The sequence below is a fragment of the Pteropus vampyrus genome, unplaced genomic scaffold (genome assembly GCF_000151845.1).
Source record: "Pteropus vampyrus isolate Shadow unplaced genomic scaffold, Pvam_2.0 Scaffold231, whole genome shotgun sequence".
Lineage (NCBI taxonomy): Eukaryota > Metazoa > Chordata > Mammalia > Chiroptera > Pteropodidae > Pteropus > Pteropus vampyrus.
The window spans coordinates 294,644-306,324 of NW_011889012.1; the positions used below are offsets into that span (position 1 = coordinate 294,644).

The 11,681-nt window shown below is 51.7% G+C and overlaps 1 protein-coding gene and 1 pseudogene across 1 annotated transcript in view; one reads left to right on the forward strand and one right to left on the reverse strand.

Moving 5' to 3' along the window:
* The window catches only part of HTT (huntingtin), a 114,234-nt gene that overhangs the window by 52,954 nt on the left and 49,599 nt on the right, over positions 1–11,681 (forward strand). The window contains exons 31-38 of the mRNA XM_023519670.1: positions 598–686; positions 826–987; positions 3,074–3,129; positions 4,228–4,376; positions 6,194–6,330; positions 7,962–8,078; positions 10,811–10,933; positions 11,214–11,491. Coding sequence (XP_023375438.1) covers positions 598–686; positions 826–987; positions 3,074–3,129; positions 4,228–4,376; positions 6,194–6,330; positions 7,962–8,078; positions 10,811–10,933; positions 11,214–11,491 — 1,111 coding nt within the window. The remainder of the gene's footprint in view (positions 1–597; positions 687–825; positions 988–3,073; positions 3,130–4,227; positions 4,377–6,193; positions 6,331–7,961; positions 8,079–10,810; positions 10,934–11,213; positions 11,492–11,681) is intronic.
* Positions 6,007–6,123, reverse strand: LOC111728833 (annotated as a pseudogene).

Sequence of the window (11,681 nt, forward strand, 5' to 3'; positions counted from 1 at the left end):
TGTAGATGTATTAACAAGACAGCCACAGTGAGCACACTAGCATCAGGGACCAAGGCCAGCGCCCAGGCCCAGGCTGTGTGCCAGGGACGCACTTACTGTGTGTCCAAGTGTCAGGAATAAGGCTCATAAGTCCTCTGTTTAGTAATACAGGTGTGAATAAAAAATAAGTGGGGGCGTGTGACTGTATCTTACCGCCATTAATTTCATCTGTATTTCTTACAAAGAAAAGAGTGTAATTAATGTAAATAAAACTCTTTTCCAAGAAAATCGAGTGCTGCTTCTAAATCTCTGACTCTTTCAAATGACCATCACCGGCCCAGTCCCTCTGCAGTCTGGGCTGTCATGAGTGTCCTGTAGCAGAAGCAGCTCGGTCTGGAGTGGTCTACCACAGGTGACCGGCCTTGAAGGCTGACAGCTGTAGCTCAGCGCAGTCTAATCATCTCCACTAAGAGAAGCACATTATGCCACTATGTCGAGTGGCTGTCAAAGCCCTTCCTGACTTTGCAGTGTCCTGATTTTGTGAGTGTGCATGAGGGGACTTGGGGTTTGCCGAGTGTGCGGAGCGTATCTAAGGTCATTCTCCCTGCGCCCTTTTCCTCTCCGGCAGGTGGTTTGACGTACTCCAGAAGGTGTCCACCCAGCTGAAGACAAACCTCACGAGTGTCACGAAGAACCGTGCAGATAAGGTAGATAGGCGCCGCGGGTGAGCGCGGGTGGCCGCGGTAGCGCTACGGGGAGAATCGGGTCCGACGCCATCCGGGTTGGTTGCCGAAGCTTTTTCAGCTGAAGACTCACTATGGATTCTTTCCTTGCTTCTTTTCGTAGAATGCTATTCATAATCACATTCGTTTATTTGAGCCTCTGGTTATAAAAGCATTGAAGCAGTACACGACAACGACGTCCGTGCAGTTACAGAAGCAGGTTCTGGATTTGCTGGCACAGCTGGTTCAGCTGCGGGTTAATTACTGTCTTCTGGATTCAGACCAGGTTTGTCACTTTTGTCTTTTATCTGCCATACCTGCTCATAACTTAATCAAAAATAATCTCAAAAAGACACTGAGACTTCCTTAAACATGCAGGTGGCTCTCCCCACACCAGTCGCTGCCGGTCACCGGCTTCCTGGCCAGTCGACGCAGCAGGCCGGGCAGCGCACCTCAGCGGTGCCAGCGCCCTCGCCCTCAGCGCTCCGTCCGTAGGCGCTGTCTCGGGGTCACTCTTTACGTACTCGCCAGAAGTGTTTCGTGTCTTCACCCTCTTCCCTACTCTAAGATAATCTGAATTTAGATCGAAAGATGCAATGAAAATGTATCATTTGGGGGATAGTTTTACAAAATCCAGACTTATTTCAAACAGATGATCCATTATGACGTTCAGTTTCAAGCAGTCTGCACTTAGCTCATCTCTTTAAAAACGAATATGCTCTAACGGGACAGTAACAGAGCCCTGTGCTCCTGGGTCCCCACGCAGGCCATTAGCATGAGCATTGGCTCATTCTCACCAGATGGGACTCCACTGCCAGCCTTCCTTACGTGGTGGCTGTGGGGATGTGACTCTGGCCAGTTGCATTGCTCCATGACGTACATGCTCTTAAACCAAAGCCCACGCCTACTATGTCACTAGAGCTAACGTCGCCATTGGGCCAGGGCCTCAGTCACTCCCCTGCGAGAGGCAGGAGGTTTTTGAGTCGGAGTGCTGCAGTTCATCTTCTTCTGGACAGAAATGGTGCCTCGTCAGCATCGACTCGCACCTCAGGGGTGTCCTCCAGGAGCAGGCGCAGACTGCCAGGGTGCTGACTTCCCCGCAGATGCCCGGGCCGTCACCTTCTGATGCAGGGCCGTGGAGGGCAGTGCTGTGCCTGTCTTCCTTGTCTGCCCCCGTTACCAGAATCTGGCTCCAAAGGGCCGTTTCTTCTTTGGGAAAGATGCTCTTTGGGGAATGTTTGGGGCCTTTATTCCCGTTGCTCGCCTCGTCTCGTCTCGTGGGGAGAAGCCCTCATCTGAAGCTGTGGGGTACGGTGGCCGTGGGGCCTGCGACAGGAGCTTAAGGAAGAAGCCTGGGGCCCGCAGCCAGCGCTGCTACCCGAGGAGGCCAGAGCTGGCGGCCTGTCCATTCTTTCTCAAATCTCCACCTGATGCTTAAACGTTCAGAGAGGACAGCCTCAGATGGCCTCCAGGCCGTGCTTCTCGGCGGATGCCTTGAGCTGCTCTGAAGCTCGTGCCCTCCCCCCGGGGTCCCAGCACTTTTCCGCCTCACTGCAGCAAGGCTGAGCCCCCACACCCCCTCACTTGCAACGTTAGGTGTTTTTTGTTTTTGTTTTTGTTTTGTTTTGTCTCTTGCCGTGAGCGCTTCAGCCTCGCGTTTTGTTCTGATTCACTTTCATGATTCAGGACCCGTGCTCCCCAGTTCTCAGGACCCACTACAATTTTGGTTTTTCTGAACAAGAATGGAAGACTAGAGTGGCCAGACAGACCATTGAACTCAATTGAGAGAATGGTTTATGGAGCACCTGCGGCGTGTGGTCTGTGCCACGCCCAGGGCCTGGGAGAAAACGGTGGACGTGTGAGCTGTTTCAGGTTGGAGAGAGCAGATGGGTGCTTGGAATGCAGACACCCAGAAGAGGCTCTAACCCCGTCCTGACACACTGCCACTGTCCCCCAGGTTGTCGCTCACCTCGCAGCACCTCAGGGTCGGGCTCCCGGGAGGGAGGAGATAGGTCGCATTGGGCATCTCGCTGCCCAGCGGGTGTCAGGAACTCTGTGCCGCTCGTTTTGCCATGAAGTGGAACAAATGAGTTCCCACACGTGGCCCCTGGGTGCTGCCCGACGTGTCTCCTGGGGTTTATTACTTGTTTTTCCAAAGAGGTCTCACCTCAGTGTTCAGCGGATGTGTTTCGGGATTTCTGGAAGTGTCCTGCAATCGCCCAGTCTGATGGTAGAATACGTTGCGTTCTTGTATGCAGACAGGTACATGTGCTTTCCGGAGGCTGGTCAGATGGTTGCACAAATGAGAAGGAGGACGGGGCCTCGTTTGCGCATTTTCATCGTTGACGTGAAAATTTTATTCCCCGCCACAGGTGTTCATTGGGTTTGTGCTGAAGCAGTTCGAATACATTGAAGTAGGCCAGTTCAGGTAACGGCATCTTGTGATTTTACATTTCTTGTCCTTGGTACGTAAGTACATGTAATTTTAGATTAATAACCTGAACATACTTTAAAGCAGGGCTACCCATCCCCTGGGCCCAGTCCATGGCCTGTTAGGAACCAGGCCGCACAGCAGGAGGTGAGCGGCAGGTGAGCCAGCGAAGCTTCATCTGTATGTGCAGCCTCTCCCCAGCGCCAGCATCACTGCCTCAGCTCCGCCTCAGATCCTCAGGCGTTAGACTCTCATAGGAGCACCGGTCCCTGGTGCCAAAAAGATTGGGGGCCCCTGTTTTAAAGGATTGTTAGGCATTTTTGCTAGGTATTTTTTAATGGAAGTCTGATTAATATGCTGTGCATTTTTGTGTGTCTTAAGAATTAATGAGTAAGTATCGAAAGACTTATTTAGAAGCATTTGTGCATTTGGTAATTACATATTGTCAGTTTTCATTTCACGTTTCAAAGCATTTAATTATGATAATAGATTGCTACATGCAATCTCATCTGGAAAAACACTGATTTTTTTTTTAAATTTCTTAAATCATTTTTAGATATGGTTGTCTTTAATAAGGATAATTACTATGCACTTTACTTATTGAGCTTTCCTTGCTAGACAGGTTAGGGTTTTAATATCTGCAGTTATAGTGTATAATTATCGAAAATTAAAATTCTTTCGTTTCTGAGCTACTTTAAGTAGATAGGGAAGCAGTGCGGAGGGAAATGTTCGTGAATCCCTCGGGTCTGGAGACCCACTTTCTTATTCTAATGTTGTGACACCGTGACTGCCTGATCTGAGGCACGTTGCTTTTCCTCCTCTGAGTTTCATCTTCTATTGAAGAGTGAGGGGCGGAGGGGGGACGAACGCGGCCAGGTGCTGTCTGCACACTCTCGCTCAGCCCTGCGGATCACTGAGCTCTCCACGTGGGCGAGATGGGCCTGCTCCAGATGTAAAACGGGGAGACAGATTGCTAGGGCTCCTCGATAGGCACTTTGTCCCTCTCAACCTTGAGCCAGGAGTATTTCGTTGTTTTCATCGATTATGTATCTTAATCTTAAAAGTAATTGTCTCAATGGATGTTTTTCTTTCTAGGGAATCAGAGGCAATTATTCCAAACATCTTTTTCTTCCTGGTATTACTATCTTATGAACGCTATCATTCAAAACAGATCATCGGAATTCCTAAAATCATTCAGCTCTGTGATGGCATCATGGCCAGTGGGAGGAAGGCTGTGACACATGGTAATGGCACAAACCTTGCACTGTGGTCTTCAGTAGCCGTGATGTGCTCAGCAGGGCTAGTCTTCAATGCACCAAGTTCCAGCTGTGTCCACAACTGCTTTGTGCTTTGTAGGCTGTGTGTGTGTGTGTGTGTGTGTGTGTGTGTGCGCGCGCGCGCGCGCATGTGGAGAGAGCATTACTCTCAGGAGGTGAAAATATAAGAAACAATAAGATGATGTCAGGTACAGATAGAGACTGACATGAATACTCTTTTCATATAGAACACAATGTAAAAATGTCCCGATGTTTGTAAGGACTTCTGGTTTATTACTTGGTGTATCTGGAGTTAGGGTTAGGCCTTGACTCAGGACCCCTGTCACCTGGTTGCTATGTTGTAGGCACGTCCACGAGGACCGCAGAGAGTGGTCAGCTGCCCAGGCGACCCTTTACCAGCCTGTGGAACGCGGCTGTGTGGGTTCGAGCACGAGCCGAGGGCTTTCTCTGGACTCCTAAATGGACCCCCAGCATCCTCTGTTGCCTCCTCTCTGGCTCCACCGTTGGGACCCTGTCAGCTTTTGACCTTTGGTGGGGATACTTCCTCGGAGCTGCAAACCACAGATGGGGACACAGTGCTGCTGCGTGCAGTGCTGTCCACTCAGCATGCATGCGGGAGGGTGGACAGACGAGCTGGCACCTGCTCTGCCGCAGGTGGCGGAGGGGCCTGGGCCATCTCTGTTTCCACACTAGAGTCACCTTTGCCATGGTCTCACAAGGGCCAAGATTCGTGCCTCAGCAAAAGTACACATTCTTGCTTGGATGGACTTTAGGGTCCCCGGATGTAGTTGACAGTGCAGAGGGGTGACTAAGGCATCCTGGATCAGAGGGTTTTTGGGTTCAGAACTGATGGGCAGCCAGAACCCCCTGCTTTCTACTGGAAAGCTTGGTCATCTGTGGGAAAGTCAGCAAGTGTGCTGTGTGTGTCACTGGTGTGAGTGTGCTCGCTTGCGCGTGTCATGAGGGCAATACTATCAGTAATCTTGATGACGTGATTGGGCTCCATCCATCCTTACGAAAAACATTTCTTAAGGTGTTTATTCACGTGGTGGTATTGGACTAAAGAATTTATTTTGGCTGTTGTTTGGGATAAAGACAGGACTTGGGAGGAACTTTGGTCTAGTGGTAGAGTGAGTTTAATCACTGAAATCATCGCAGAAACCTAAAATCTTCTGGTGGAGAAGTATCTGTTGTCTTCAGGTGAATCTTTAGATTATGTGTGAGTAGGCTGTTGCTATTTTAGTTAGTGGGAATTTTTTTTATTTAGAATTTGACTTTTAAATTTTATCCTTTTTTCAGAAGTGATGTTGCATCACAAACTCTAGTTTTATTATTTTTTTAAGATTCCACAAAATTATCAAGAAGTGTCAGAGGAAGACTTATGGCCTTCCATGATGGTATACTGACAATTCACAGCATTCATAACCTTAAGATCCTTTATCAGAAGCCAAATTTGGATTAAGGTTGCCTTTGTTTCTTTGTTTCTTTCTTTTTTTTTTTTTTTATTTTTGGCGAGGCCACCCTTGGTTGACCTTATAGATTGCAAGGACTTTATCAGCTTACAATCCCTTACTTATTTTTATTTTTTTATTTTTTACTCCTATAGCACCTGGTCTTCCTAGGTGGTCCTATTGAAGTACTAACCAGGCCCGACCCTGCTTAGCTTCCGAGATCAGACAGGATTAGGCTTGTTCAGGGTGGCATGGCCATAGAGTGCCTTTGTTTCCTGAAATTATTTGGGGGTGTCACGCCCTGCCTTCTCAGCCTGACTTTTGTCCCCACAGCCATTCCGGCTCTGCAGCCCATAGTCCACGACCTCTTCGTGTTAAGAGGAACCAATAAAGCCGACGCAGGAAAAGAGCTGGAAACCCAGAAGGAGGTGGTGGTGTCGATGTTGCTGAGGCTCGTCCAGTACCATCAGGTGAGAGGGGGCGAGGGCGCCACTGTCCCCTGTCCCCGCAGGGACAGAGGAGCTGGCCTGGGCACCGCTCTCCCGAGTCAGCGGTGTTGCCCTGCGCCAGCCTGGGTGCTCGGGCTGGGGAGACGCCAGGGAGTGGACAGTCTGGTAGGGTCTGTCTGTAAGCAGTGCAGCCATGTGGGGAGGCCGCTGCCACCCAGCTGACTGACAGTCACAGCTCAGCCGAGGGACTGAGCATGGTGGAGGCCCTCTTTTCCAAAACGAGGACCGAGAATCGATTAATTGGAAAATGTTGATTCAAATGACAGAATTCTAAAAACTGATTTTAAAAAAATCTCAAATCTGAAATAATTTGAAGACTTTGTTTTCCACCATGCTGATGCAGGCCCGAGGGCTGTTTCCTTGAGCTGCTTCCGGCCTTGCTTTCCTTAAGGCGGGGCCGGAAGTCACGGAGGGCCAGGCGGTGGAAGTGGGAACTCTGGCTTCTTTAGTGACTCGTGTCTTTCGGCTTGTACAGTGGCCCAGCCTCACTTATTCTGTAACTTTTCTTAGTTATTCGTCTTTGAATCTTTATAAAGCCTAAGCTTTTTTCATAGAAACACTTTCTTTGTACATTCTCATCTTGGTTAATCTAATATTTAATTAAATGCTTGGTGTTTAATTAGATCCCATAATTACAATAACAACTACAATTGCCATAGAAAAGTTTGAGAACCAGTGACTGACTCTCGGCAGGCACGCTGGGTGGTGGGAGGCCTAGAGGGCGGCTTATCAGCCGCACGTGTTCCAGAATCTCCGGGCCTGGTGTATAAGGGAACAGAGTGGGCTCTGGTTTCTGTCAAGAGCCGGGATTCGTGGAGAGCTCCCTGGGCAGCTGAAGCTCGGTGGCCCCCTGCAGGGGAGGAGGCTGTGGGACACAGGGCGGCATGGACAGTGGGCTTCGGTGGCTATGTCTCTTACTTTGTAGCCGTTGTATTTTGTACACCAGGTCAGCAAACTTGTCTCTAAACAAGCAGATGACAAACACTTTAAGCTTTGCAGACCATACGGCGTCTGTTGCAACTCCTCACATCAGACGTTGTGGACGAAAGCAGTCCTCGTCAGAATGTTCACCAAAGGGGTGTGGCTGTGTGCCAGTAAAACTTTATTTGCAAACACAGCTATCTGTTTAAAAGATCACTAATAAACTCGTGCTCAACCACACATAATTCTTATGAAAGGAGGTACTAGCCGGTAGGAGATCTTTGCAAAGAACACAGAGTTGAAATTAGTGTACACGAAAGTCGTGAAGCCTCTGCAGAATACTTTAGTCAGGGCTGTGTTTACGTCTGTGTTTGCCAGAGGGTAACGTAAGTTTGCTTTTCCTTTTGTGCCTTTCCTCCGACCGTGAAGTCTGTAAACTCCACAGAAATGGCGGCGAGGGCGGCCATCCTGAGGACTTTGCTCCCGGCCCTTCGTGTCGTCTTCTGTCTCTCCCAGCTCGGTGTCCCAGGACCAGCATCGCGTGGGCTCATGGGGCCCTCGCCGGGGAGCGCGTTGGTTTGGTTCCGGTCCTGGAGTCCCACAGCGGAGTGGAGGTCGGCACGAGGGAGTGTGTGGCGACGAGTAGGTGACTGTGCCCATTCTCCTCGCAGGTGCTCGAGATGTTCATTCTGGTCCTGCAGCAGTGCCACAAGGAGAGCGAAGACAAGTGGAGGCGGCTCTCGCGGCAGATAGCCGACGCCATCCTCCCGATGCTCGCCAGACAGCAGGTGCGTCCCCCGCCGCCGCGACACACTTGCGCGTGGGGCAGAGTCCCGGGACCAGCTTTTCAGTAAGTCACAACAGGCCGATTTTAGGATGGTGGTTGTTGGTGCTGGTCGTGGGGCCAGGGATGGCCCCCAAGGTAGGCGCCCCCCCCCCGCAGGACATTGCTGCCAGCAAAGCTTTGAGTCTTCAGCGCTTTGGACAAGTCAGCAGACTCGTTGGTCCCTCCTGCACGTCTGGCCAGGGAGGCGAGTGCTCTGGACGACACAGGGCTCGTGACAGGGACATTCACTGGGGACGTGCAGGCAGACACACCGCAGCAGTATTCGCTGTCTTCGTGACTTCAGCCCAGCTCTGCTTGCATTTGGACTTGTCATCCTGAGGCCACTTAGACGGAGGGAGGGTGTCTCGGCTTCCGGAGAGATTGGCAGACGGCAGTTTTAACGTCGGCGGATTTGCTGTTCACTGTGCTCAGGACTCCGTGCCCGCAGGTGCACGTTTTCACAGTGACGCTCTGAGAGCTTTCTCGCGTTCTCCTGCCTCTCATGGGCGCAGTCTGAGGAAGGTGGGGGGTGAGGGCCGGAAAGTGCCAGTCGGCGCCCGACTTCATTTCCGCCACTCCGAAGCTGCGATGGCACGACTGTGCCGCACTTCACGGCGCCTCCCGGGCCGCCACGCGTGGGGACGGGCCGCATGCGCATGCAGTGCTGGCAGCAGGCACCCCAGTGAACTGAGCCGATCTCGGGGGGAAGGTTTTACTAGAATAGGGGGTGGAGGAGACACACGACAGAAAAGTCAGCGTATGAAACGGCAGACGTACTGCCGTGCGGGAAATGGAGGCGAGGAGAGGTGGGCGAGCCCGCGTGGCACCGCTTTGTTCCCTGGGTGGCGTCTGAGCAAACCTGAAGGACGGCACAGGCCAGCCCCGCGCAGAGCTGGGCGGACAGCCACCGGCGGAGAAAAGGACAGCACAGACCCCGAGGCCAGAGCGTCCTGTTAGGACGCGGGACAGCTGGAGGCCAGTGACTCTGGGGATGGGTGGGCCGAGGGCAGAGCAGGGAGGTCCACGTGCAGTGCGGGCGTGTGGACCAGGGTGCTGAAAGTGATGTGGCAGGAAGTGGCCCTCTGCTAGGTGCAGTCTGGTGGCAGAGCCCGTAGGCTTTGCTGACGGCCTTGGTGTGGGGTGTGAGCAGGAGGCGTGCGGATCCTTCCAGGACGTGGCTGCTGCTGTCTGCCACGTGGGGACTGAGAGCAGTGGGTTTCAGAGGGAGGCAGAGCCGGGTCTGGGTGTGTTCAGTCGGGACGCCTGGTAGGCACTTTGGGGAGGCTGCCGCAGGCATTGGGACCAAGTCTTATGTCATTGGGAGAGAGCAGGACAGCAAGTAGACAGCTGAGGCTGGACGGGTCACTGTGGGACCCAGGTGGCTGAGGGGAGGGAAGACTGAGCTCCGAGCCAGGCAGCCCCAGCTCAGGCCGGAGAGGGGAGGGGAAGCCCTTGGAGGAGCTGGGGCAGGGGCAGCCTGACAGGAGGGCACAGTGTTCTTAGGGCCAGGAAGAGGGGCTCACACCAGCCCAGCCCGGTCAGTGAGCCTGGGAGTTGGGCCGGGTCTGGCAGCAAGGAGGGCCCTGGGGAGGGAGTGGAAGCCCACGCCTGGCTGGAGCGTGCTGGTGAGAGGACTCGCAGACATTTATCTAAGAAGGATTAGAGAGGGGGCGGCAGCTGGAGGAGAGGGGTCTGTGGGGGAGCTGCGAGGAAGGAGGGCCTGTGTGTACACTGAGGACAAACGCAGAAGGCGCTGGCGATGCGGGACCCACCACGTTGCCACTGTGGTGTCCCTGAGCAGACGGCAGACCCAGGGTTCGGAGCAGCTGCATACCTGGCTGTAGGTGTGGTGGGCTCTGGTAAGGGCTGGCACAGGTGGGAGGAGTCAGGGAGCTCACCAACTTCTAGATTGTTCCCTTACAGCTCTGGTACAGCTCAGCGCTGTATGCTGTACAGTTTTCAGATCTGCACCTTGAAGAAAATCACGTCTCTGTAGAGATGTTGATTCTCTATGTATACTTGTTAGTGACAAAAATTGGAAACAGTGCCTATCATCACTAGGGGGGCAGTTGAGTGCATTGTGGTAGAGACTTGCAGTGTTTTGCATCCATTAAAAATGTTAGATTCTAAAGCCTATGCTTTGAGAGTTTTCTATTGTAGTTTTAAGGAAAAAGGGCAGAGATATTTATATGATCTTTCAAAACAACTTAAACATCTCTCTTTGTGTGGTGCATGGTTATAGGAACGTGGAGAAGGTTAAGAAAGAGGAGCACTCCAGTCTGCTGAGCAGGGTAGGGATGGGGCTCAGGTCAACCAAAGAAAGGCAAAGAGGTGTGTATTGTACCCGTTTAGGTAACATACCTGTGCGTATCGAAGAGCTGCATGAGAGATGTGCTCCCCAGATGTTGGTGACGATGGTATCGGGGTGCGATTCCAGCTGATTTTTTAAATGCTTTTGTACATTTAAGTCTTTGTATGGAAAACACATATTGTTTATGTGATAAAAATCTAAATGAAAGATTTGCTCTGCAGAAAAAGTGCAGCTGACACTGTGGTGGTCTAAGTTTGGCCTGGCTGACTACTGACGTTAAAGTGCGTTTCAGTGCTGGGCGGTGACGGGCGATGGTCAAGGTCACCGACCTGGAGAGGCCCAGCCTGAGGTTAAGCGCGGTGTTTTTATTTTCATTGCAACAGATGCACATCGATTCTCACGAAGCCCTCGGAGTGTTAAACACTTTATTTGAGATCCTGGCCCCTTCCTCCCTCCGGCCCGTGGACATGCTTTTACGGAGTATGTTTGTCACTCCAGATACAATGGTGAGTTTCCTGTCTCATGGTGGCATCTCAGATTTAACACTCTGCGGTCACCCAGGGCTCTGCTGGGGCCAGGTGGGGCCTGAGAACTGATACTTTAAACAGGTGCCCGGGGGTGCCCCTGCTGAATGTCGGGGACCACAGTTTGACAACCCGTGACCCAGAGATTTATTGGTAGAATGGTAAATAACATAGAGCAATCTTCATTCGTGAAGTCAGCAGCCAGGAAAAGCGGAATCCTCTTCGCTCTTGACCTATAACTGGTCTGTTTTCTTTCTCGTAGGCATCTGTGAGCACTGTTCAGCTCTGGATCTCGGGAATCCTGGCCATTCTGAGGGTTCTGATTTCCCAGTCGACCGAAGAGATCGTTCTTTCTCGGGTCCAGGAGCTCTCCTTCTCGCCGTACTTACTCTCCTGTCCAGTAATTAACAAGTTAAGAGACGGAGAGAGTGGTTCAGGCCCAGAGGAGCGCAGCGAAGGGAAGCAGGTGAAGAGTTTGCCGGAGGAAACGTTTTCAAGGTGTGCTCCAGGCCCAGCCCTCCCAACAGTCCTTTGCAGGCGGTAGGGCACTGCCATCTCGTGAGCAAGGAAAGCGATATGCAGAGGCCAGGGGGCTCAGTCTGGGGTGGTTTAAAGTCCATTTGTTGTGCTTTATTCATATTTTTTAAAATTAAATTTATTGGGGTGACATTGTTTAATAAGATTGTAAGTTTCCAGTGTACAGCACTAACGCGTCATCTGCATATTGCAT